This window comes from Phyllopteryx taeniolatus, chromosome 20 (assembly GCF_024500385.1).
Source record: "Phyllopteryx taeniolatus isolate TA_2022b chromosome 20, UOR_Ptae_1.2, whole genome shotgun sequence".
In the NCBI taxonomy this organism is placed as follows: domain Eukaryota; kingdom Metazoa; phylum Chordata; class Actinopteri; order Syngnathiformes; family Syngnathidae; genus Phyllopteryx; species Phyllopteryx taeniolatus.
In genome coordinates, this window is record NC_084521.1 from 15,171,634 (window position 1) to 15,194,810 (window position 23,177).

The 23,177-nt window shown below is 41.9% G+C and overlaps 3 protein-coding genes across 5 annotated transcripts in view; 1 reads left to right on the top strand and 2 right to left on the bottom strand.

The window, feature by feature from the left end:
• cntnap2a (contactin associated protein 2a) overlaps positions 1 to 14,459 on the top strand; it is a 294,944-nt gene extending 280,485 nt beyond the window's left edge. For all 3 annotated transcript variants that reach the window (XM_061758709.1, XM_061758710.1, XM_061758711.1), the window contains 3 exons: positions 8,566 to 8,835; positions 11,828 to 11,899; positions 11,975 to 14,459. In XM_061758709.1, the coding sequence (XP_061614693.1) occupies positions 8,566 to 8,835; positions 11,828 to 11,899; positions 11,975 to 12,174 (542 nt within the window). In that variant the 3' untranslated portion in view covers positions 12,175 to 14,459. The remainder of the gene's footprint in view (positions 1 to 8,565; positions 8,836 to 11,827; positions 11,900 to 11,974) is intronic.
• A 1,021-nt stretch (positions 14,460 to 15,480) lies between these two features.
• LOC133470318 (lipocalin-like) lies at positions 15,481 to 17,588 on the bottom strand. The gene is made up of 6 exons (XM_061758567.1): positions 17,425 to 17,588; positions 17,204 to 17,343; positions 17,050 to 17,129; positions 16,285 to 16,398; positions 16,114 to 16,215; positions 15,481 to 16,032 (listed from the first exon to the last, which is right to left on the bottom strand). Exons 1-6 carry the CDS (start codon positions 17,518 to 17,520, stop codon positions 16,013 to 16,015), a joined length of 552 nt encoding a protein of 183 aa, XP_061614551.1. The 5' UTR covers positions 17,521 to 17,588; the 3' UTR covers positions 15,481 to 16,012.
• A 979-nt stretch (positions 17,589 to 18,567) lies between these two features.
• On the bottom strand, positions 18,568 to 23,137 carry c8g (complement component 8, gamma polypeptide). The gene is made up of 7 exons (XM_061758566.1): positions 22,842 to 23,137; positions 20,865 to 21,010; positions 20,107 to 20,177; positions 19,914 to 20,021; positions 19,704 to 19,808; positions 19,500 to 19,535; positions 18,568 to 19,040 (listed from the first exon to the last, which is right to left on the bottom strand). Exons 1-7 carry the CDS (start codon positions 23,022 to 23,024, stop codon positions 19,021 to 19,023), a joined length of 669 nt encoding a protein of 222 aa, XP_061614550.1. The 5' UTR covers positions 23,025 to 23,137; the 3' UTR covers positions 18,568 to 19,020.
• Between the last annotated feature and the right edge of the window lie 40 nt (positions 23,138 to 23,177).

Consider the following 23,177-nt stretch of genomic DNA (forward strand, 5'->3'; position numbering starts at 1 on the left):
AGATTTTGGGGTCTCTCTATATACTCACAATCCTCATCCACAAATCCATCAAAGTCCTCATGTTCTGTATCCGAAATGAACAGCTGGGCAAGTTCTCCAACAAACACGCCGGGTTCCCTCTCGTCATTGTCACAGTCAGTCTCGTTGCCGGGGGGATGGGGTGGTGGGGGGGGGGGGGGGGGGTTGTTCGGCAATGACGCCGGCTTTCGCGAAAGCTCGGACAACGGTCAAAGCGGATACATTAGCTCGAGCATCCACAATGCATTCACATATGGTGGCGTAACTTAGTCTTAGTTGCACTTGGTTTCTCACAGCGGCTGTGAGAATGGCGCGCATGGAGTCACAGATCAACAGAGACGGTGACGCGTGGAGAAACCCATCTGGTCTCTTTACGTCCACCTCACTCAGCCACTCTCTCGTCTTCCCCTCGTCCATCCAGCCCTTTTGATTGGCCTTAACGATGACTTGGGCTGGGAACTTTTCTTTAGGCAGCGTCTTCCTCTTAAAAATCCCCATAGGTGGCAGTTTCTGTCCATTACCATGGCAACCGAGCACAACAGTAAAAGCCGACTTGTCGTGCTCTGTTGTGCGTATCGCTACCGTGGCGGTCCCCTTCTTCTCTACAGTGTGGTTCACCGGGATGTCGAAAGTGAGCGGCACCTCCTCCATGTTGCTGATGTGGTTGGGCTGGATATATTTGTCGGTAATCTTTTTACTGCAGTAGGAGCGCCACGGTAGTCCTTGCCCGGATGGATAGATGGCGCCGTTTCATAAAACGAACGCACCAAGACGGACCGCCTTGAAAATGTTCGATTTTCATTTCTTCTGCAAGCGTTATTGCCCTCAGTCGAACGGTGACTGTAGAGACGCTTCTCCCGGCTGTTCTTTGCTCATTAATCCATTGCTCGAGTTGGTCTTCCAACTGGGGCCACCTCGACCTGTTTCCGCGGAAACTCGGCTTCGTCTTCTTGACTTGGCCAAGCTCGTTTTCCTGCTTCCTCCACTTGCGAACCGTGGATTCGTTGATCTTGAATTCTCGATTCCCATGTTCCTCCGCGTAACTGACAGCTTGCAGTTTAAACTGTCCTTCGTAAGCGTGTCTCTTCATAGGTGCCATTTTCATGGGGGTCCTTAGCCACACCGATGTTGTTTTGCACAATGCACATACCGGCGCTATATACCCACTGGGTGCCGTGCCTTTAGCGTCCTCCTTCACGCGCGCCCTTCCCCCTTTAAAGTCCGCATGCTGTCCTCAGTCACGTCCGCTTTTCTTCTGTATAAGCAGCGTGTCGGCAGGAAATGCTCCCAGTCAGTCGAGCGGAGCGCTCATCGCACAACAACATTTATAGATTTGGAAACTCGGTGCACACATAAGGCGCCCCGTCCATTTTGGAGAAAATGTACGACTTTTAAGTGCGCCTTATGGTCGTGAAAATACAGTATATGATCCGTATTTAATGATGCAAATTCATGTAGTACTCAACTATCTTTAGATAGTAGTGCTGATAGTAAGCTTTTACGAGAAGGACAATATTGAATTGTGTGTTGCAATTGAGCACAAATGCGAGCAGCCCAGGGTGTACCTTGCCCCTGGCCCGAAGTCAGCTGAGGCACCAGCACGACTCAATGACGATACAGAACTGGAATAGAAGCTGGAATGAACGGATTTACCTCAACATAATGCATTTCCACTTAAATCCACCAGAGAGCAGTAGAGGCCTATCACAACAAAGGCTACGTTGGTAGAAGTGCGATGATGGAGTCCACTCTTCGGTGTTGTGTTGTACAGTATTCACACTCGATTTGAATCATTAGAAGGTGATCCAATTGTCTGATTCAACGCAAGTAGTGCTAAAACAATTATTCTTAGCAACTTAGACATTTCTCTAACCGTATTAAAAAAAGATTTCCATTGGTTTGGCTCATTTTTTGAAACAGAGATTACATTTTCACAACGCTAAGATCAGCCTTACAGTTTAAGCACAACAGCAATGGTCACTTGCAAAAGCTCATATCTCTTCTAAAGTCCTCAATCATATAAATAGTCAGTTAGTCAGTGCCCCCAAAATGCATCATCCCTTTGGTGTGGTATAAGTACTTCATAAAAAAAATATATATATATATAGAGAGAAAATTGAGCAAATGGGGAGACAGGAGGTTTCCGCCCGAGGGCAGGGATATACACTGTACGTGTAAATATGCATACGTGACGTGACACTTCTGTCTGTCCTGGCCCGCAAGCGCCCGATTAGTCCTGCCACTTCTGTTCCATGTGAGATGCCGTTCTCACTTGCAGGTCACAGTTACAAAAAAAAAAAAGAGAGCTGCCGTTAGCTGTGGTAATATGGACAGGCTAGTTTTTAACAACTGGTTGAAAGAGAGGGAGAGGAAGTAGTCATGGAGGTATTGTGAGTCCAATGAGTTAATTGTGAGTCTGCTAAAAAAAAGAAAAATAGAACGCTGGACGCTTCCATGTTAGCAAGCTATATATACCCATCTCAAATCTGCCTTTTTTAATACAGCTCTTATATTAGGAACCCAGGAAAGACGGGAAGAAAATGTATGAAAAGAGGGCGAGGACAACAACAGACAGGAGATGAAACAGGGCGTTGTGAACAAACGCATGCACATCTGGTTCTGGATCTCTTCCTATTTTGCACTGCGGCCTCAGAGACAAAGGGAGCAGACTCATCAGCCTGATGGTGTTTGGGAGACAGCGATGCTTTGTTTGATAGGGCGTCATCATGTGCACACTGAGGGATGTCTCCTCTATCGCTGCCCATTCAAACCTCTATTGCAGAAATAGAAATCACATGATTGTAGTATACAGTATTAACCAATTTTATTGCAAAAATACAAGTCGTGTTTCCAGTGGTATATACGGTGATCACCGTGTATAGTGTTTGTAATATTTTCCCCCTTCTCATATAGTTAACAGCCTAATAGAAACATTATGTACTCTCACTATCATAGATGAGGTATAATGATAACAAATACATTTGGAAGTAATACCATGCTGACGAAACAAAGCATTAACATTGCTATTTAGAGATCCCTAATAGTACCCGAAAATGTTGTGGCTGATGATTAGAAGTTTGTCAATTCTTTCTCTTGGTCGCTTTTCTCCCTTCTCATTTAAATTAATGATATAAATCAGAAATAGAATTAAAATCTGAATATACATCCATCCATCCATCCATCCATTTTCTGAGCCGCTTCTCCTCACGAGGGTCGCGGGCATGCTGGAGCCTATCCCAGCTATCATCGGGCAGGAGGCGGGGTACACCCTGAACTGGTTGCCAGCCAATCGCAGGGCACATACAAACAAACAACCATTCGCACTCACATTCACACCTACGGGCAATTTAGAGTTGTCAATTAACCTACCATGCATGTTTTTGGGATGTGGGAGGAAACCGGAGTGCCTGTAGAAAACCCCGTTCTTGCATGATGTACAGCTTCAACTGTTCAACAGTCTGGGGTCTCCGTTGTCGTATTTTACGCTTCATAATGCGCCACACATTTTCAATGGGAGACAGGTCTGGACTGCAGGCAGGCCATTCTAGTACCTGTACTCTTTTACTACGAAGCCACGCTGTTGTAACACATGCAGAATGTGGTTTGGCATTGTCTTGCTGAAAGTGGGCGTCCATGAAAAAGACGTTGTGCAGCATATGTTTCTCCAAAACCTGTACATACCTTTCGGCATTAATGGTAAGTTACCCATGCCATTGGCACTAACACAGCCCCATACCATCACCGATGCTGGCTTTTGAACTTTGCGTCCATAACAGTCCGGATGGTTCTTTTCCTCTTTGGCCCGGAGGACACGACGTCCACAATTTCCCAAAACAATTTGAAATGTGGACTCGTCGGACCACAGAACACTTTTCCACTTTTCATCAGTCCTTCTTAGATGAGCTCAGTCCTTCTTAGATGAGCTCGGAATTTGAGAATTGGAATTTGGCTACAGACTTTCCTGCCTACACTTCTGCAGCCAACTTGAGAAGGATGAGTCATCGATCAGTCGGCGCAGCAGACACACACCCAGCCCAGCCCTCAACGCCTCAAATGTAAATGTTTGTGTGGAAATTGATTTGCCTCCAGTCAAGGGCACGTGAAAGGGTGCAACAATTTAATCTGCCATTAGAGAAATATTAAGGTAGGCCTCAGGGCTGCTTGTTCCTTCACGACAGCAGACTTACAAAGTCACATTTGGAAAACTCACTGCAATGCTCATTGTAATCTCACACCACGTATAATTTTCAGCGTCATTTTCAAGTGTAATGCAAAATTGAATTTCCTGAAGGCGCTGCCACATCCTCTTTAAGCAAAGACAAGGGGGTCAGAAAAACTCACACCCAAAATAAATGAAAATGAAAATGAATTGCACTCGCGCAAACCCACCGCTAGCTAATTTAACTCCTGGAGCCAGCATTTCATCACCAAGCCGTCAAATTACACTTGTCAATTCATGTTATCAGTGTGGCGCTGCCCCACGTCGACAATCTAGCCAAACATTCAAGTATGTGCTCATTATCAGAAGCTAACGCAGATAGCCCGCGCTAATTTGCGCTAACACTGAAGCCCTGCTTTTGGGTTTGACATTGTTGTGCTCCCGTGTAGTCCGGTGATGGGACTCTGGCCGTCGCTTGATAACAGGGCATCTAAGGCCCCACGCCACCCAATAATGGATGGAGAAACTCGGTGTGGGGCCATTATTATGTAAATTTGCCAACTTGTGATGTCACAAGCGGCAACGATGGCTCACTAACATGCATCATTTCAAATGGGCAAATGATTTACTTGGTTGTTTCATTTCAGCTGTAGAGCTCCAGTTATTTGTAGGCAAGCGATTAAAAACTACATTTTCCATAAAATATCTCTTTTCAGTTCAAATAACAGTGAGTTCGCAGTGATGTAGTATAAGTTCCTGACAGCCAGTGCAGCCCATGAGTTCCTGCTGGAAGAGAAGCAGGTAATAGCGTCACTTCATATTCAACTCCATATCATCCTGCAGCATCGCAGAGCTTTTACTCAATGTAGAAAGCAGCCTCGCGTCTTTTAACCTCATACATTTGAAAAGAAGCTGGACAACACTTGAATTGATTCGATCTTTCTGCAAAGTGAACATGGGTGTCACTTGGGTTCCTGTTTTGGCAGATTTGTGCAAAGTCATCTCATAATCAAGTACGCTAATGTGGGCAACATTCCAAGTCAATGGGGAATTGATTTCCTATTCTGTGTGGAGCAACTGCTTAAATGTCTGTCTTTCGTTTTTCAAACCTTTGGGTTCAGAAGTCTGCGTTCAAACTCCGATAGTGAAGTGATTAGTTGTTGTTTTTTCTCGCCATCATCAGCTGCTTGCTTTATCTGTCTTCTTTCAAAATCAATGCCCCGTTTAAGCCTTTCAATTGTTCTGCATGCTTTGTGTATTTTGCAGCTTTTCCTCGGATTGTAGTCCGTGCATGTATTTGGCCAAGGCTTTATATACCTTTAGCTTTACGTTTTACCCCGCCGAATCCTGATCCGCGTTGATGTGAATGCCAAGAGCCGTGTTTTTGCCAGCTGCTGTCTCAGGGTGGGGGTTGGACCGCACTGCAGAGAGAGAGAGAGAGAGAGAGAGAGAGAGAGAGAAGGAGGGAGGGTGAGAACAGGGCAGAGATGAGTGAAAAGTCGCTGCCAATAGACTGAGATCTGCTATCAGAGAAACCAGGTTAGCCTCAGACTTTGACTCAATGTAACTGTCATTATTTTTCTGTGTGTTTATACTGATGTGCAACCATTCTGGGGGGGGGGGGTTCGAGCGTACGTGCGAGTTTGCAACTGCAATTCTGCTTCATCTAAAATGCATTTCTACTATTAAGTTGAGCATTTCACTCGCTATATAGCACAGTCCAAATTTTGAGTGAGTTGAAAGCAGCTGTTTGCAAAAAGCTGCTATATTATCTGTCGAGTTTGTACTTCTGGACTTGCCATGAATGCAATATATATACAGTACCATTCAGACTGGCGAAGAGCTGCAGGGGATTGTGGTTTTCATATGAGGGAGTTCAAACCCCATATAATGTTTATTGTATTGTATGGAACAGCTACGGTCACTTGTTATCCCTCTTGACTTTATAGTCTCCCTTTAACTTTGTTTGTTTTTTTTTTTCAATTATGCAAAGACAAAAACGTTCCTATTCGATTATTGCAGTATTAGTTCATGCAGCTGCATTTTATCATTCATTCAAATGTGTGACGTGATTCCCATTTTGATGATCACAGACTTGAATAACCTTTTTTTTTTTTTTTCATCCCGGCATCAGCTTGCATTTGTTGCCATGGCAACAGTTTGATCCCTGCCCTTGCTCCCATCAATCTCACCAATGAAGCATTTTTGTTCCTTTTCAAACATTTTTTCAAACACACCTCGGATGTCTTTCCACCCCCCATTCTGTCGCTCACCTTTCCCGCCTCCCCCTCACTCACCAGCCGTAGCAGACGCAGCCACTCCCTCCCTCTCAACCAGTACTGCAGATGTATCCATCTTCTCTTCTTTCTCCTTCGTCCTTGACCCACATCTTCAAGCCCCCTTTCAAGAAAATCCACCACCTCCCCAAAACCCATCCCCTACCTGTCCTCTTTTTAGGCATTAATTATTCATGTCACACTGGCGACATGCAACCTCGCAGGGTGCGCTCGACGGATCGACACTATGACCTTGGGGCTTTTGTGTGCACGTGTGTGTTTGTACTGGGCCACATACGGTTTCTGGTGCAAGTGAACTGCTCGTTCACAGCGCAGTCATTTGGGATGATACGTTGCAGCAACACAATCTCAAGCCAAGTGGATTGGACTTTGCTGTGTTGCAGCCAGGACTCCTGTCGTGTACATGTTGTATCTCTTAGCATGCAAATGAGTGGAGGCAGGCCAAAAGAATGGATTGCGTGCGGTAAAATCAAAGTGGTATGACAGGCTTTGTCAATCCAGATTAGAATGACCTGTTCATATCACAGATGTTGTCTGTTATTGCGCTTCATCCCCTGCTTGACACACACACTTCCGAGATGCTCGGTACGAGCCTAAATGTGGGGAAACTCTATTATGAATGATACAGAGTCAGCCATCACTGCAGACGTTGCACCGATCTGCCTGTCAATCTCCTGCTCCATTCTTCCCTCACTCGTGACACTTGAACTCCTCCAATTGGGGTAGGATCTCCTCCTTGACCTGGAAAAGGACACTCCACTCTTTAGTGACTGAGGACCATGGCCTCAGATTTGGATGTGCTGATTTGAATCCCAGCCGCTTCACGTTTGGCTGTGAACCGCTCCAGTGAGAGTTGAAGCCATCAGAACCACATCATCTGCGAAAAGCAGAGATGTAATACTCGTGTCACCCAACCGGACCCCTCGACGCCTCTGCAAGAAAACAAGGATGCCGGCACATTGTGCTACATACGGTTGCATGCAACACTGCACAATCATCACAACAAGGGAAACTGTTGCCCAGTTGCCCATCCCTGGTCTATTGTATATGCCCTGCAGTTGGCTGGCAACCAGTCCAGGGCGTACCCCACCTCTCACCTAAAGTCGACGACCCTAATGTGGAAAGCCCAATAGAAAATGGGCAGATGAAATGCTTTTGCTAAATATGCTAAATATCCCAATTCAGTCAATCAGAAACAAGCCAACCAACAACTTACACTTCTGCGCAGTCAATACCAACGTGTTATCAATGTTGAAGTTTCAAAGCATAATCTGGTGAGCATTCCCAGGTGAAATCACTGGCCTGAATAAAAAGAAACAGAAATCTGGAACCTTTTATGGCTGTTTACTCGACACCAATGCTGTATGCAAAGCAGCCTGCTAGACACCCCAAAAGACTTCTCTTATTTGTATTCAGGGCCGTGCCTCTGCAACACTTGTGCAGGCATACAGGAGTGAATGTATTGCGATTCCTAATCAGCATTCGTATTCTGCACCATGTGCGTGTTTTCTTCCTCCATCCTTTTTACACACATACACACACATGCATACACACACACACTTGCATAATTCTCCCGAAATGAAATGATGAAGTGAGTTGTCCCTGTTACTGCCCGAAGCCTCATTTCAATGTGATGCTGAGTAACGTTTCAGCTTATTTGTATGCACACGCATACACAAATAGCTTTCGTGCCTCATCTTGAGGCGAGTGCCCCTCCTCGCCTTCTGTTGTTGCCATCGGTTATGTGGTATATTAGACGCAATGCACACGTCTGTGGGAGGCCTGGTCGGATGATGGTGATGTCGTGCTCACCGCTGTTCCGGGCAGGACAATCAATACTGCGCCTACACACACACTTTGATTGTTCCCATCGATATGAAAATGAAGGTAATAAAGCCATGTCCGAAGAATGAAATTGCATCCTCTAACACATAGGTGATTCTCTTTTCTGACTTTGTCATCTTCTTACTTAATCCAAGAGGAACGATCCCCCAAATCGCAAGCATACTCAACAGTCTTATCAGTCATTATTCTTCTGCATTTGTATACTGGTGCGATCTTCTATCCAACTCTGCGTCTTTCTCCCTCCAGAAACGGGCCACGTTGACCCAGTGGTGATCGAGCGTTACAACACCCCGGGTTTCATTGGCTGCTTGTCGCGGGTGCAGTTCAACGGAGTCGCCCCTCTCAAGTCCGCGCTAAGGAGTAGCACAGACACCGCTCCTGTGCAAGAAGAGCAGCCTGCAGCTGCCTCGCCGGTGTCTTACCAGGGGAAACTGGTGGAGTCCAACTGTGGGGCATCACCGCTCACCATCCCACCAATGTCAGCCGCAACAGACCCCTGGCATCTGGACAACACAGGTCAGGATTCCCCCAAATAAACTTCATCTTAAAACGCACTCAAACAACTATTTTGTAAACTCTGGCCATGGTTAAGTTATGTACTTGATTAAAAAGACTCTCTTGATTCAGGGTTTTTTTACTTGTGACAGCAGCTTAAGTATTTAAAAAATGAGTACAGTCCTTACAATTGAAAAGGTTAGGCCGCACTGTTCCACTCCAGTCCTGTAGGTGGTGGTATTGCACCTTGCACAGAGAGCACCAAAAGCTTTTTTTTTTCACCACAGCTTTATTTGCTGGATCTGATGGGCCACAATACAAGCAAACTTTGGAGGCCAAAATAAATTCTATCAGCACCTTGATCCAGATTTCAACCAAAATGTATAAATGCCCTTCTGCTATTCCACGACAAGGTTTCATGGACTTTGATGACACCATTCCTGGCATAATCCTAACCAACCAACCTAAAAGTAAACATTTACTACTTTGGCGAAGGAACAAAGCAATATACAGTACTGTGCAAAAGTCTTTTGTCTTTTACTAGCATTCGCTTTGTTTCATGAGCATTTTTCACAGTACAGTAGTTATTAGTGTATAATGCGCAGAATGGTGCGTGAAGGAACAACCAATTACATTTCAAGAAAAAATTATATTACATTAGATCCTTTTTGATCATGATCTGGAGTACATTTTTTTTTTTTTTAACCATGTGTGCATTTTTAAAAGATGAAAGAATCACTACAGTGACAAGTCCAGGTTCATTGCACTTTAGCTCTAATACAGTTTAGAGAATCTAAAGAGACAAACCTTTCCAAAATTACGTTGCATCTACTGTAACAGTATATTGGTCGGCAAAGTTGGTAGTAACTGAGGACCTTTGGCAGCAGTCAGGATGCCGCAGTATTGCTTGGGCCTGATGCCAACAGTGCCTTTGGGGATCTTGAGCTATTAGACACCGATCCAGTCTATTGATCTGGGATCCCGGATCCGTAAACAGAGCCAAACTTCCGCCATGCTTATGTTGAAGAGATCAGCATGTCTGCTTGGCATTTTCTATACTTAGATCTAACCTACAACGCTGCCTAATCTGATCCTATACTGCCGCCGATGCATCTCAGGCACATTCATTATTCTGAATATCAATTGTCAATCTTTTTTTCACGACACAATAAAGGAATAAGGTAGCCAGCCACTTGCTTTCCCATGAGGGTGTACAGTATTCAAAAGTACAAGGCTTTTCATGGACTTTCATCTGCAGAGCACCAAGAGTTTTTTTTTTTTAATTGCTGTCATGATTCCACCTCATCGAACTGACATAATAAAAATGCTACAATCAACATCTCATTATAGGTGGTAACCATATGCATCGTAAGCAAAGCAAAAATAAAGCACATTTATTTATATACCGCATTTCATACACAACGTAACTCAGTGGGCTTTACATGATTAAAAGCATTTAAAAACAAAGAAAAAAAACAGCTTATAAACATTTAAAACAAATAGAAAAAGAAATATACAATTAAAACAGCGTACTGTGCATTGAAATATCATTCAAAAGTGGGAATGCTCTAGAAAGCATGGGAAAAAAGAAGGGTTTTTAACCTGGATTGAAAAACATGCACACTTGGGGCTGACGTCACTTCTGTTGGCAACGTATTCCATTTGTGTGCAGCATAATAGCTAAATGCTGCTTCACCATGTTTGCTTTGGACTCTGTGCTCCACTATTTGACCTGAGTCTGTCGATCTCAGAGCAGAGCCCTACTGGGTTTATATTCCATTAGCATTTCATTCATGTATTCAGGACCTAAACCGTTTAGTGGTTTATAGACCAGTGGCAGAACTTTAAAATCTATTCTAAAGCTGACTGGAAGCCAGTGTAAAGACTTTCAAATTGGAGTAATATGCTCTGAACTCTTTATTTTGGTCAGAATCCGAGCTGCAGCATTCTGAATGAGCTGAAGCTGTTTAATGCTCTTTTTAGGGAGTCCAGTCAGAAGACCATTACAATAGTCAAGTCTACTTGAGATAAAAGCGTGGATGAGCTTCTCCTGGTGTGCTTGACACATGCAAGCCTTCACTCTGGATATGTTCTTCAGATGGTAGAAGGCAGTTTTCGTAATTGATTTGATATGACTTGAAAGTCAGGTTGGACTCTATCAGAACACCAAGGTTTCGGACTTGGTCTTTGGTTTTTAAAGAGAGTGTCTCCAGGTATTTACTCACAGCAATCCTCTTTTCTTTATGGCCAAAAACAATTATCTCAGTTTTGTTGTGATTTAATTGAAGAAAAATTTGGCTCATCCAGTTATTTATCTGTTTTAGACAGTGACACAACACCTCAATTGAACTGTAGTCATCCGGAGACACTGCTAGCTATAACTGTGTGTCATCTGCATAGCTATGATAGTCAAAATTAAAGTTCTGAAGAATTTGACCCAAGGGTAGCATATACAGGCTGAACAGGAGGGGTCCAAGAACTGACCCTTGAGTGACCCCATAGGTCATTGCCATTCGATGAGATTGAACACTTCCAATGGTTACAAAATAACTCGTTTCGTCCAGGTAGGAACTGAACCATTTAAGGACTGTTCCATTTAGTCCTACCCACGTTTCCAGCCTGTTCAGCAGTATATTATGATCTACCGTAACAAAAGCTGCACTGAGATCCAACAAGACCAGAATTGACACCTTCCCCGAGTCAGTATTCAACCTTATATCATTTAGCACTTTGATAAGGGGATATTCTGTACTGTGATGAGTTCGGAACCCTGATTGAAATTTGTCAAAAAGTCCATTTAAGTTCAAGAAATTGCTGAGTTGATTAAAAATACCTTTCTTAATAATCTTGGCTATGAAAGGGAGATTTGAGATGTGTCTATAGCTTGCTAACATGGAAGCGTCCAGCGTTCTATTTTGTAGCAGGTAGGTGATAGAAACATGAAATGCACATTGCATTTTACTTAGAAAAGCAACTGTGACTCTCTTTTTTTTCTTGTTATTCTTTTCCTTAGATGCAGAATTCCCATTCAATGAGGAACGAGTGATTCCCGATGGAGTCAATAGAAACTCAGCCATTATCGGAGGTACTGTTTATTAATATCAAATCTATTCAGTATCTTGTTGCATTGACTGCAAGCTATTTGTTGTGTCCCCTCCAGGGATCATTGCAGTGGTGATCTTCACCATCTTATGCACTCTGGTGTTCCTGATCCGCTACATGTTCCGTCACAAAGGCACCTACCACACCAATGAGGCCAAAAGCGCCACAGAGCCCGCCGGCGAGTCTACAGACACGGCCGTCATCAGCACAGACAACCCGGAAACCATTGAGGAATCAAAGAAGGAGTGGTTCATCTAACAACCACTGGCATGACACTGAGACAGGATGTGGGTCGTCGAACCACAAGTCGCCACCTAGATGGAGATGGTTACATGAAATGAGCAATCGCGGGAAGAATTAAGAAAAGGTCATTCAGTAGGACAATAATCCACCGAAGGGAGAGAGACATGGATGTTTTTGTTTTGTTTTTTATATATATCTATATCGAGAGTACAGAAAATATGAAGGGGTCGGCCGAGTGTTGCTACACAAGACTCTACATGTAAATACTAACTGGCTTGTGCTTTGTATCGTGCTTGGGAGTTTTACGGAGTCCTTTGAATACTGTATATGACAAATAGTTCTATTTACTGGGTTGTGTGATAGGACAGAGTCTCTGTTCATTTTGATTTCATTTTTTAACAAAAATATATCTAATATCGAAAAAGATCAACTCATCATGCCAAACCATTATTATTTAGTTTTTGCAGCCTCCCAAAGCTTTGTATATACTTTTATTTAAAAAAAAAAATGTATTTAGAGAGTCCATTCATAAATACTAATCTATGAAGGAGCGTTAGGGCCACACTCAAAAAAAAAAAAGTTTCACTCTTACTCTTATGAATAAAGTCGATTAGTCAATTGATGTCAAAAATTCCCACAACCTAAACGCATCAGCCACAAAGTGACATCTCTTCGAGATGTGCCATATTCTCAATTCTTGCTGTTTGACGATCGTACAAGTTTTGCAAAAGTGACGATTTCACTGTTTCTCAGGAACGAACACATTCAACAGTTCAAACTGGTGATGGTGTCAATGTGACAAAACGTCCATTTACATGTTTGTAAAAGTTCAACTCATGTTACAAACACATTAAACATTCCAAACTGTTGATGGCATTAATGTGACAAAAACATTGTCCATTTACATGTTTGTGAAACTTAAACTGTTAAACTCGACAGGATTCTTGCCAGTCCCCATTTTATCAGTTTATATGTGTAATATTCCACACCCTGTATTTTATTGTTTCCATTTTTCTTTCTGTAGCGTGGCTGCCATAATACTCCTTCATCCTAATCTATATGGTTATCAAATATTTGCCAATGACAGTACATAATGTATGTATCGAATAGACTTTTATGTTGAATTTGTATGACGTTCGATTGTACGGGGGACGTGTTTGGTGTTTCTCCGAGCATGATGGGAAATCTTTATCGTCAGCGGTTGCGTTTATTTAGCTCAACATTGCAGCTTTCTTTTCATTTGGAACCGGTCTTTACTCATTCGGACTTGAACCCTTCATTTGTCTCTTTGCCAAACATGCATCTTACACCGTGCACCTCAAATTTGGATCGAAGGTATTGTCTTCGCATAACATTGTGACATAAAGCACATCGCCAAAATGTGAGCTTGTGGGGGGGTTGTTCGAGATGGGATTGTATCGATCAGTGAAGTATCGGTGCACTGAACTCCGCCTATTTAGAGACAAAAACAAGTCAGAGCTGATCCTTGATTTGGACGTGCAAAGTCGTCAAGTTAATAATTGGCTTTTTTCAAATCAATTGTGCCTTTGAGCCATTTCGCCTTGTCCTGGACGAAACCTGACTACCGCTGCATGAAATCTCATCTGATTTGAACGGTGCTCAGCCCTTAACGTGCAAAATGCAGAATGTCCTCTTTTAGAGACTTGCAAAGCTGCGGAAGGTGATGTTGACGGATGAGCGATGCGCCTCCTAGCCTAAACAGACGCACATAGTGGCAAATGGTGAATATGTCAATGTTGTTACTCAGATCCAACATGTTCAGAACAAGCAGGCAGCTTGAATAGAGACTTAAAAAGCAGTGCCGTTCTCATCCAACTTGCATTTGAACGATGTCGGATTTCCAATCCATACCTATATTGCCCCCCCCCCCCCCCCCCTTTGTGTTTATTCTGCATTCTCATGACAATTCGACAAGCTGCCAAATGTGTACGCTTTTTATGAGTTACTTTGGATGTGTGTGTGTGTGTGGTGAATCTGCTGTGAAGCCCTCTTCCACGAACGGATTTGTGCATCATTGTTGCCTCGTAGCTAACGTCAACTCTGGTCTGCCTTTTACTTTGGCCTCAAGCAAGACTTAATCCGTAAAGGCAAACGAGTGACTCCCTTTTCTCTAATTGTGATGGTGCTACTATACAGTACCTCCTCATGCACACACACATAGGCCCTCTTAATGAGGTTCAAACATCAGAACGAGCTACAGTAGATAAAATCATAACCCAAATGTTTTTTTGTTTTAGATCTGTTGAGTTCAATAAAGAGTGTTTGATCTTTACTTACAATTCCTTTTCGATGCATCATCTATCGACAAATGTAGACTTTGGTAGCAGTCGGTTGGACTCTCTTCCACTCTGGAGTTGCCCAGAGTGAGGTGCGCTGAGTCTGAGTCTGCCTCAGCATTTTTTGTCCAAAGGGGATGCCAATGACACAGTCAGTTATGCATAATTACTGATCCAGGACCGGCAATAATTTGTCATGCCCAAACGTAATAACTGTATCATCATTCGATTTCTCATCTGAGGTTTGGGGGTTTGAAATTTAGAAATGTTGTTTTTCAAAATGTATCTTTGCTGACTGTATGCCAGCATCGGCTAAAATTTTCCTGACTGGGACCAGAAATGAATCATATATCCCTTCATTTTAGCACATTGGAACAACAATGGAATTGACACTTGGACATACAGACAGCGTCGGAAATTGGCATCATAAACCGCAGCTCATTCAACTCTATTGCCAGACCTTCAAGTGTTGATTATTGCAACTGTCTTTTAAGTGTCAAAATAAAACGAGCAGCGCAAAACTAAATGAGTATTACCAAATACTATTTTAAAAATAATAATGGTTACATTAAAGCGCATGTTTGTTTTTGAAATAATTTCCAAAAATCAAAATACTCAGTTCTCAGTGACCACCATTGCTTTTCCTGTGTTTTATGAACAGTTCAACAGAGATAAACATATTCAATATATTGTTATACTAATGATGATCATTTACTTTTTTATCAATAGTGCAGGTCAGCTAGACTCTGTTTAGAATATTTTTAAGAAAGGAAAAGTAAAGTAATCCCTCGTTTATCGCGGGGGTTAAGTTCTGGACCACCCCTGCAATAGGTGAAATCTGCTAAGTAGCGATCACATATATTTTTCTTTTATTATTGATAGATATTTTAAAGCTTTATGATAATCGCCAGACTCTTATTAACATTACCCACACTCATATTAACCTTAACCTTTACCAAACTTTTAATGTTTTCTTAAACACATACACCAACTCTTAAACATACAGTAATGCACACTAGTACTATTCCTTGTAACATGTACTTTAATTAATGTTTTTTTCTTTTTTACAGCTTAAATGCAGGCTCGGAAGCATACACTCAAAACAGCATACACCCACGATATGATGAATTATGCACGATACGAATATGAAAACAAATCCGCAACGCACTGAATCCACGATAGGTGAACTGCGATACAGCGAGGAAACACATGGATGTAAGCACGGATGGATTATTGATTAATTATAATAACATATCAGTTTGATTCTGCTGCCTACCAGAGGCTCATGTATAATAATGAGTTGCTTTAAAAAAAAAAAAAGAAAAAAAATATTCAGAATTTGTATCTTTTAATTGGCTCGTGGGTCAAGAAACATCACGATAAAATCAGCAGTCAAAAAACACTCAAGAAAACACAAACATATTTCCCCTCTGCCTCTCTCTTATTTGTTGATTTCAAGCTGTTGTGTGAAATGGAAATCCTGAAGTGTCGGAATAAATGTTGAAAAATGCGGAGAGCTGCATGGCGAGGACATTGGAGAGCGAGGAGAAAACTGTTCAGGCCACAGGACACTCCGCTGCAACAACATGAGGAGATCAGTGAGGGAAAAGTTGAAATGGCACATTGCAAGGTATTTGAATCAGATATAAATACGCACCGGCACTTGGTAGGATGGCGACGTTTTCGGGCAAAATGCCGGTCTCTATGGAGAAGTCTGTGAATCTCTGCTGCAGGGCCACGCTGACCTCGGGCGAGCGAGCTGCAAATGAATGAGTTGCCCTTTTTTAGCACTTGCCACCAAATGCCACGTTTTCCAGTTGTGACTTACTGTAAAGCTTGTTCAAAACCTCAGATGCGCCCTCCTTTGTCTTGATGGTGTGGACCAACGCAAATTCATCGTACGCGACGTCCACGACGCGCATGTCATTGTCATTGTTCCAAACTGGAAAATCACAGAGGTCAGTCAGACGCATTTTTCTTTTGACACATTTCCACTCACCGGTCACAACATTAGGTAACCCTACACATATGTAGCATATCTCATTTCTACGCCGCTTGTCCTGATTGGTTGTTGTGGGTGAGCTGGAGCCTATCCCAGCACCCTGGGCGGGCCGTCAGCCAATTGCAGGACACATATCGTAAAGGCCCGTGATTTTCAAAGTGTGCTACGAGTACCACTTGTGGTACGGGGGCTACCTCTAGTGGTACTGGAAAGAATCACTGAATGAAATACAAATACAATTGACACCATTTTAAACATGGCATACAATATAACATATTAGAATGAAGATTGCAGCTATACATAGCTTGTTTATACTGTTTTTGTAAATCCAGTGCAGTACATTTTTACATTTTCATGTACAGTACATTTTTTCCAAATACACACACAGTACAGTACAAATCATTTGCATTTATTTAAATACAATTTAACTATAACTATTCATGCTCAGATTCACACCTACTGTCAACTTTGGAGTCTTCAAAAGAACGTGTTTTTGGGGAGGAAGCAGACATTTGCACTGCTGCCTGTATATGTAGTAATAATAATAATAAGAAGAAGAATATTGTGGCCCATATGTATGCGTTTACTTACCTTGGCTGTGGAAGGTGAAGCGTCCAGGAGTGTCGGTTTTTTTAGCCAAATGAGTCGTTCTCCAGCAGGTACCATCATCCCTTAGAAAAAGAGCAACAGAGACGATATTCAGAGTGCAGTCTTGAGACATGAAGTTCCAGCGTTATTGACTCACTTGATGTGGGCATATGTCAGGTCCATGTCTCCCCCATCGGTCGCCACGACGATTGCAGTCCCGAGCTTCATGTTTGCCTTTTGGTTCACAAACCAAGGAGCGTTGGTGGCAAAGCCAATCAAGTACCACTTGCCGGCCATCTGAGGGAGACGAGCATCAAACAGTTGAAGTCAATAACAAGGGAAAAAGGCAGATCAATTAGCATTTCCTTTTTGCTTTACCCTCTGCAGATCAAAATCCTGAACAGGCATGACATCTGCGCACGCAGCCAGCGCACACATAAGTGCAACCAGCATCCTCACAAGTGTGTTCCTCATGGCGACTCCTCTTGGGCCGGCAGCTCTTCTTTCTTTTAAGGTGAGTGTGCGGAGAGGTGAGGAGTAGGGCGAGTCGAGGGGCCTTATATTCAGCATCCCCCTCCTCCTCCTTTCCGCTTGTCCCCTCCCATCGGCATTATAAAAGTCTTTGGCCACAATGCAAATGTGTGCTGTTACACAAGTGCAAGTGTGAAGGGGCGTTCCTTTTCCACGCCCCGATCTCCCCCACCGTCTCGCCCACTCGCCTGCCACGATTAGTCAAGCAAGTTGTTTTGTAAGAGTACAAATGTGCTCTCCATATGGCAAATGAGAGCTCTCGCAGACAGAATCACAATGCTTTCCATGTCATAATCGTATATGAATGGCCGGTCGGTCATGAACACAAAACTGACTGCTGTGGTCGTTTTTATTTCAAGCTTCTCCTATTGTAATTTGCAGTGATAGGGTTTCACGTTACACCCTGCTTAAGTAGAAATATGACGGTAAAATGATGTAGTCGGTGAAGAAACGTGATCACCTCCTCTGAGTATGGCATAACATAGCTAAGAAACTGAAAACTCTTTGGGTTTTGTTTCCTGAAATCTTATTATTATTTTTTGGTGGGGGTAAAACAAATGCCGCAAAATTCGTCGCTACTAAATAACAAATTGAATCCTATATTCCTTTGCTGTGTATTTTAATGAGAAAGAGTATTTCGAGTGAAAAATGCTGAATTCTTCAGCTGTATAAAAATATTTGTGGGGGGGGACCAAGCAGGCACCAACTGGTCCTCAGCTGCTTATGTAACAGACACATGCACACACACGCACACGCATTACATTTTATAACTAGTTGTGTAATCAAACGCTCCAAACTCCTTGACACTGTACATCTGGTCTTCATTTGTGTTCTCTCACATGCACACATGTCAGATTTGTGCAGTCCACCCAACGGTGAAAATAGGTATGATGATCAGGATGATCACGATCATCCTGATGATCGTGATCATCAGGATCATCGTGATCAGGATCATCCCGATCATGATGGTAAAGACGAAAGACTTAGGGATGCAAGTTGATGACCATTTATTATCTGTTTCAGTTGTTGCTCGTATTTATTTTTATTCTTTATATCTATAACACTGTCAAAAGAAATCACCGTGAAATGCTGTAAAATCATGACAGGAAAAAAAGAAACTGTGACTAGCAAAACGCTGAAACTGTGTTACATTTGCAGTAATAGTTTTGAAATGACTTAACCATTCAACAGGGTATTGACTGTTCAAATAAAGACTCGGGAATTCCTGAGTTACGCTATAATTGCACAATTCTAGCTGAGTGTCACTCATGAGTAACATCGATGCTATTATTGTTTTACTTTTCGGTAGTGTACTTCGTTAGAATGCCATTATCTTTGCATAGCGTTGTAACGGGTTAGTGCATTTATTTTAAGTTCAGTGGAGCCGAGAACTACTGATCAGGACAACAAATGGCAGCACAGCTGGGTGCGTGTTCTGCTGGTTCAGCATGTGGGGACACAGTCTGTAACACAAAGGGACACAGGTTAAATTCCATTCTGTGCTGATATATTCATCAACAGATCTTGAATAACATGTCGACTAAAGTGAAATTGATGATTGTTACACAATGCAAGCTAACGCGGCAGGAAACTGTGACGTGTTTTGGGGGAGGGAGGGAGGTCAGCACAGCAGGATAGCGCTCTGCCAATCAACCCCACTGACTTAAATGACTATGCAATATAGGAGAATACTTTGAACAAAGATCTTTTTAGACAGGCCTTCACAAAAAGCTACATTTCAAATTTGTTTGTCATCCACAATCAACGCATTGCCAAAAAAATCCCTGTTTATCTGATTTTTTTTTAAATGTAATATGAAGTGGAAAAAAAAATCTTTGCCGAAATGATCTGGGGGGGGGGAAAATGCATCTCTCGCAGGTCTCAAATGTCACGTTGTTTTACAAATAAATAAGACAACTTACTGATTTTGTGATGCTGGTCGACATCCCCACAGTGACCTAAAAAAGGAAATTGTATCTTCTTAAATGGCAGCAGCATCGATGCTATGTTTGATGTTTGTCCTATGGTAGCTATTTTTAACTATCCCTTTTTTTGAAGTCTGCAGGTCGTGAGACATAAAACAATACTCTTTTGAGATTGTGTCAAATTTGAGCATGTGGACGTACTGTAGGTCGGGAAGGGGAAGAGAAATGCCAGTCCCAAAGCTTGTTTTTCAGCAAGTTGCTCAAACTTGGTTAACATTGGCTCTGATAGATTGTCAACTGACCTGCCTGAATATAAGGCACACAAAAAAAAAAAAACAGCATTCAAAAGAACATGACAGTAATAGTACTACTTATTGTTTTTTAACTGTAAAATTGGGTTGAGGAGCTCACCGTAGAGTTTTATGGTGATTTTGCCTTGTTTCTGATAATACATGATGGCGTACGAGTTGTAGTCTGTCTCTCCGATCACGATGTCAGTGTTCAGCTCGGCTCGAGATCCTAGCGGAAGGAACAATGTTTGATCCGGGATTTGATACCAGTACCGTAATATATCACTTTCACGATAAGGGAATTCAGGAAAGACCTGGAAGTGTCAACCGTCCTGGGGTCGGGGTTAGATTGTACATCTGCAATATCTCCCAACACTGATGATTACTGAATGATGACAAAGGCAGTTTGGTCAGATTGCATGGCTTCTGTTTGGACAGCTTGACTCACAGAACTGATAAGTGTTTCTTAACATTCGCCACTCTCACTAACCACTTGGGCTACTAATGTATTTAGTTGCGATTTGATTCATTGCCTATTTTGAAAGCATTTAAATTCGAGCTTCCTCCCTTGGATTGTGTGATATAATAATGTGACGCATGTCTTGATGATTTCAATTTCTTGGTCACCTCTCATTTTCACTTTTTTAATGTTTGCTTCAACATTGACTTTTGAGCTGTTCGCAAATACCCAGTAGCTACAAATGGAACTTTTCAATAGCTAGGAAATAAGATTGAATAATTCATATTGCTAAGATGTTTTTCCTCAATTAATAGTGTGCTGCTTTTTTGTCTTGAATCATATTTGTGTTCATGTACAGTGTATATATATCAATGTTTAGTTTGTATATTGGCTGATATATCTTCTTTTTTAGCAACCAATAACATTTAAAAAGGATTGTAAATATACTTCATTAATCTGGCTATAATGATCCATCCATCCATTTTCCGAACTGCATATCCTCACGAGGGTCGCAGGTGACTTCGGGTGAGAGGCGGGGTACAAATAATACATTTTACCCATCTGACTGGGGAATCATGCAGAGAGCTGGTTTATTCCTCTCGCTGTACTTACTGACGTGTTTTAGTGCTAACCAACACTGATTGGTCAGAGGTGGGGGGGAAATTGAGAGTCATGACTGTTGGTTCCACTTTGGTTCCATGATTGATTAGGTAGGAGCATTTGGAGGCAGTGTTGAGCAAGTACCATGTCCCTGTCATCTGAAACACACAAGCAAAAAATATATATATATATATATAGAATGTTGTGCATGTGTGTACAAAGATCCCTGAAGTGTGATGTGGATGTGCTAACCAGTCTTTATTTTGACTCAATTCCTCTTTGACAGTCAAAACTGATGATTATTGTGTTCATAAAGTTTGATTTTTGAATATACAACTCCTGTATTGCAGGTGTGAAAGGAACTCGCTGGTAAGTGTGCATAGGGAAAAAAAATGAAACATTGAATGAACGTAAATGATGTAATCCGTCGCACCTCATAGTTTAACTTTGACTTATGTAAGTCATTCATTTAGTCCAACCGAAAAAAATGTAAAAAAAATAATAATAATTTTTAAAAAGGTGAGCAAAACAATTATTTCGTCCATCCATTTTCTGTACCGTTTATCCTCACTGCGGTCGCGGGCGCGCTGGAGCCTATCCCAGCTATCTTCGGGCGACAATTATTTCAAGTGCTCCTAAATGAATATAATTATCTTGGCTTCATTCATAGAATCCTTTCACTTAACCAAAAAAAAAATATAAGAATAATGTAAACAAGTATTTAATGCTGCAACAAACTTGAAGTTGTCTCAAATAAAGACTTAAAAGTTGTCATAATATGATCCTCATCACCTATTGAGAGTATTTAATGAACCTAAGATGCACGAAACCCACAACTTCAGAACTGTGAGGCAGATAAACTAACCAGTCATCCACCAGGCAACCAACTTATTGAACATCAAATTTAATTCACTGAAAATGTTTTGTATATATTTTTACTCCTGAATTATTGTTCCATTTTGTAATTTTTTTTTGCCAAATGGCTAACATTGTACATGAAAAAAAAAATTTGAAAAATGAGCAGTCCTTAGTCCGCTATTACGGTGAGAGATTTGTCTCCAAATTATTTACGCAAATATATCCGCGATTAACACTGTGTTACATTTGTCTCGAAAATAAATGCTCTGATCCACAAAGCCACCGTCAACAATTCACAAGCAGAATTGAATATTTACAAATGATAAGTCACGATAAATGCACACGAACAAAATGTAACACTCTGCACCCTGTGCTTGTTTGGAATGCTGAAATTATAATCTAATACAATTATTTTATTTAAATGAAACATTTCAAATTTACATTGCAGTTAAATAATAAATTAGGGGGGGGGGGGGAAATAGACCATCAATATTTATTTGAAAATGTACTTCATTTTTTTAACTATTGGAATTAAAAAAAAAAAAACATGAAACAAATGACAGCTTTGTTAAACTTTTTTTTATGTACTGACAGATCACATCAAAAGTACTCTTCAATGGAGTTAAGATCCAGTTTAAAGTCACACACGTCCACAAAATGTTCTTTTGCACGTTGTGATTGATGTGTTGAGTTCAAAAGGAAACTCCCCATGCACCCGACTGACAACAGGTTACACAAGCTTGTTTTTTTTTGCCAGACCCCATGTTGACCCCTGACTAAGCAAATGTGCACATTTGAGCCACTGTCTTCTTTCATCGTTGTTTTGTTTCCCACTACTGGTATTCCAATTGAGGTTTCCCAGCTGCCAAGCTGGAATAGCTCGTAAATGTCAGTTTTAGGTGCAGGATTGAACTGATTTACAATTGTTTTTTTTGGTTTTTTTTGTTTGCTCAACTGAGGCATTGGGGAGGATTCATGATAATAAGTCAAGTAATGACAAAAGTATGAGCATTTGCAGTATTACTCAAAACACGACCTTGGGTCTATTCACCGGATTATATTTGTTTACAGTGTATACCATCGCAATTCTTACCATTTGAATGTCCAATCTCTGTTTGACCAGGACCATACCTGTTGGATGTCTATATTCTTCTGAGGCGGCGTCAGATCTATAGGCTCGGCCTTGGGCTTCTTGCGAGGTGGTCTTTTGGGTCTGGGTCGACTCTTTGCACCACCTACGGCCTCGCTTGCGCCCCAGACACACACAAACATCAACAATGCCAGGGTTAGCGTGCACTTCCATACTCCCGCCATCTTCTTCTTTGTTTTTATTGCCTCCTTTGTCCCCTTCCTTGGTCTTCCCGGTGGTGTGCGCACAAAAAGAATATAACACGTAATGCAAGAGACAAACAGTGTGTCAAAAAAAGGAGGACATGTTAGGTTAAAGATTAACTGGGATGTGATCCT

Coding starts and splice junctions, on each gene's coding strand:
- LOC133470318 (XM_061758567.1), bottom strand. CDS start 17,520: ATGAGGAACACACTTGTGAGGATGCTGGTTGCACTTATGTGTGCGCTG. Junction 17,344..17,424: donor AGGATTTTGATCTGCAGAGG/GTAAAGCAAAAA, acceptor CGTCTCCCTCAG/ATGGCCGGCAAGTGGTACTT. Junction 16,033..16,113: donor CGCCATCCTACCAAGTGCCG/GTGCGTATTTAT, acceptor ATGTTGTTGCAG/CGGAGTGTCCTGTGGCCTGA.
- c8g (XM_061758566.1), bottom strand. CDS start 23,024: ATGGCGGGAGTATGGAAGTGCACGCTAACCCTGGCATTGTTGATGTTT. Junction 20,022..20,106: donor AGGACGGTTGACACTTCCAG/GTCTTTCCTGAA, acceptor TCCTTCCGCTAG/GATCTCGAGCCGAGCTGAAC. Junction 19,809..19,913: donor AATCACCATAAAACTCTACG/GTGAGCTCCTCA, acceptor CCTTATATTCAG/GCAGGTCAGTTGACAATCTA.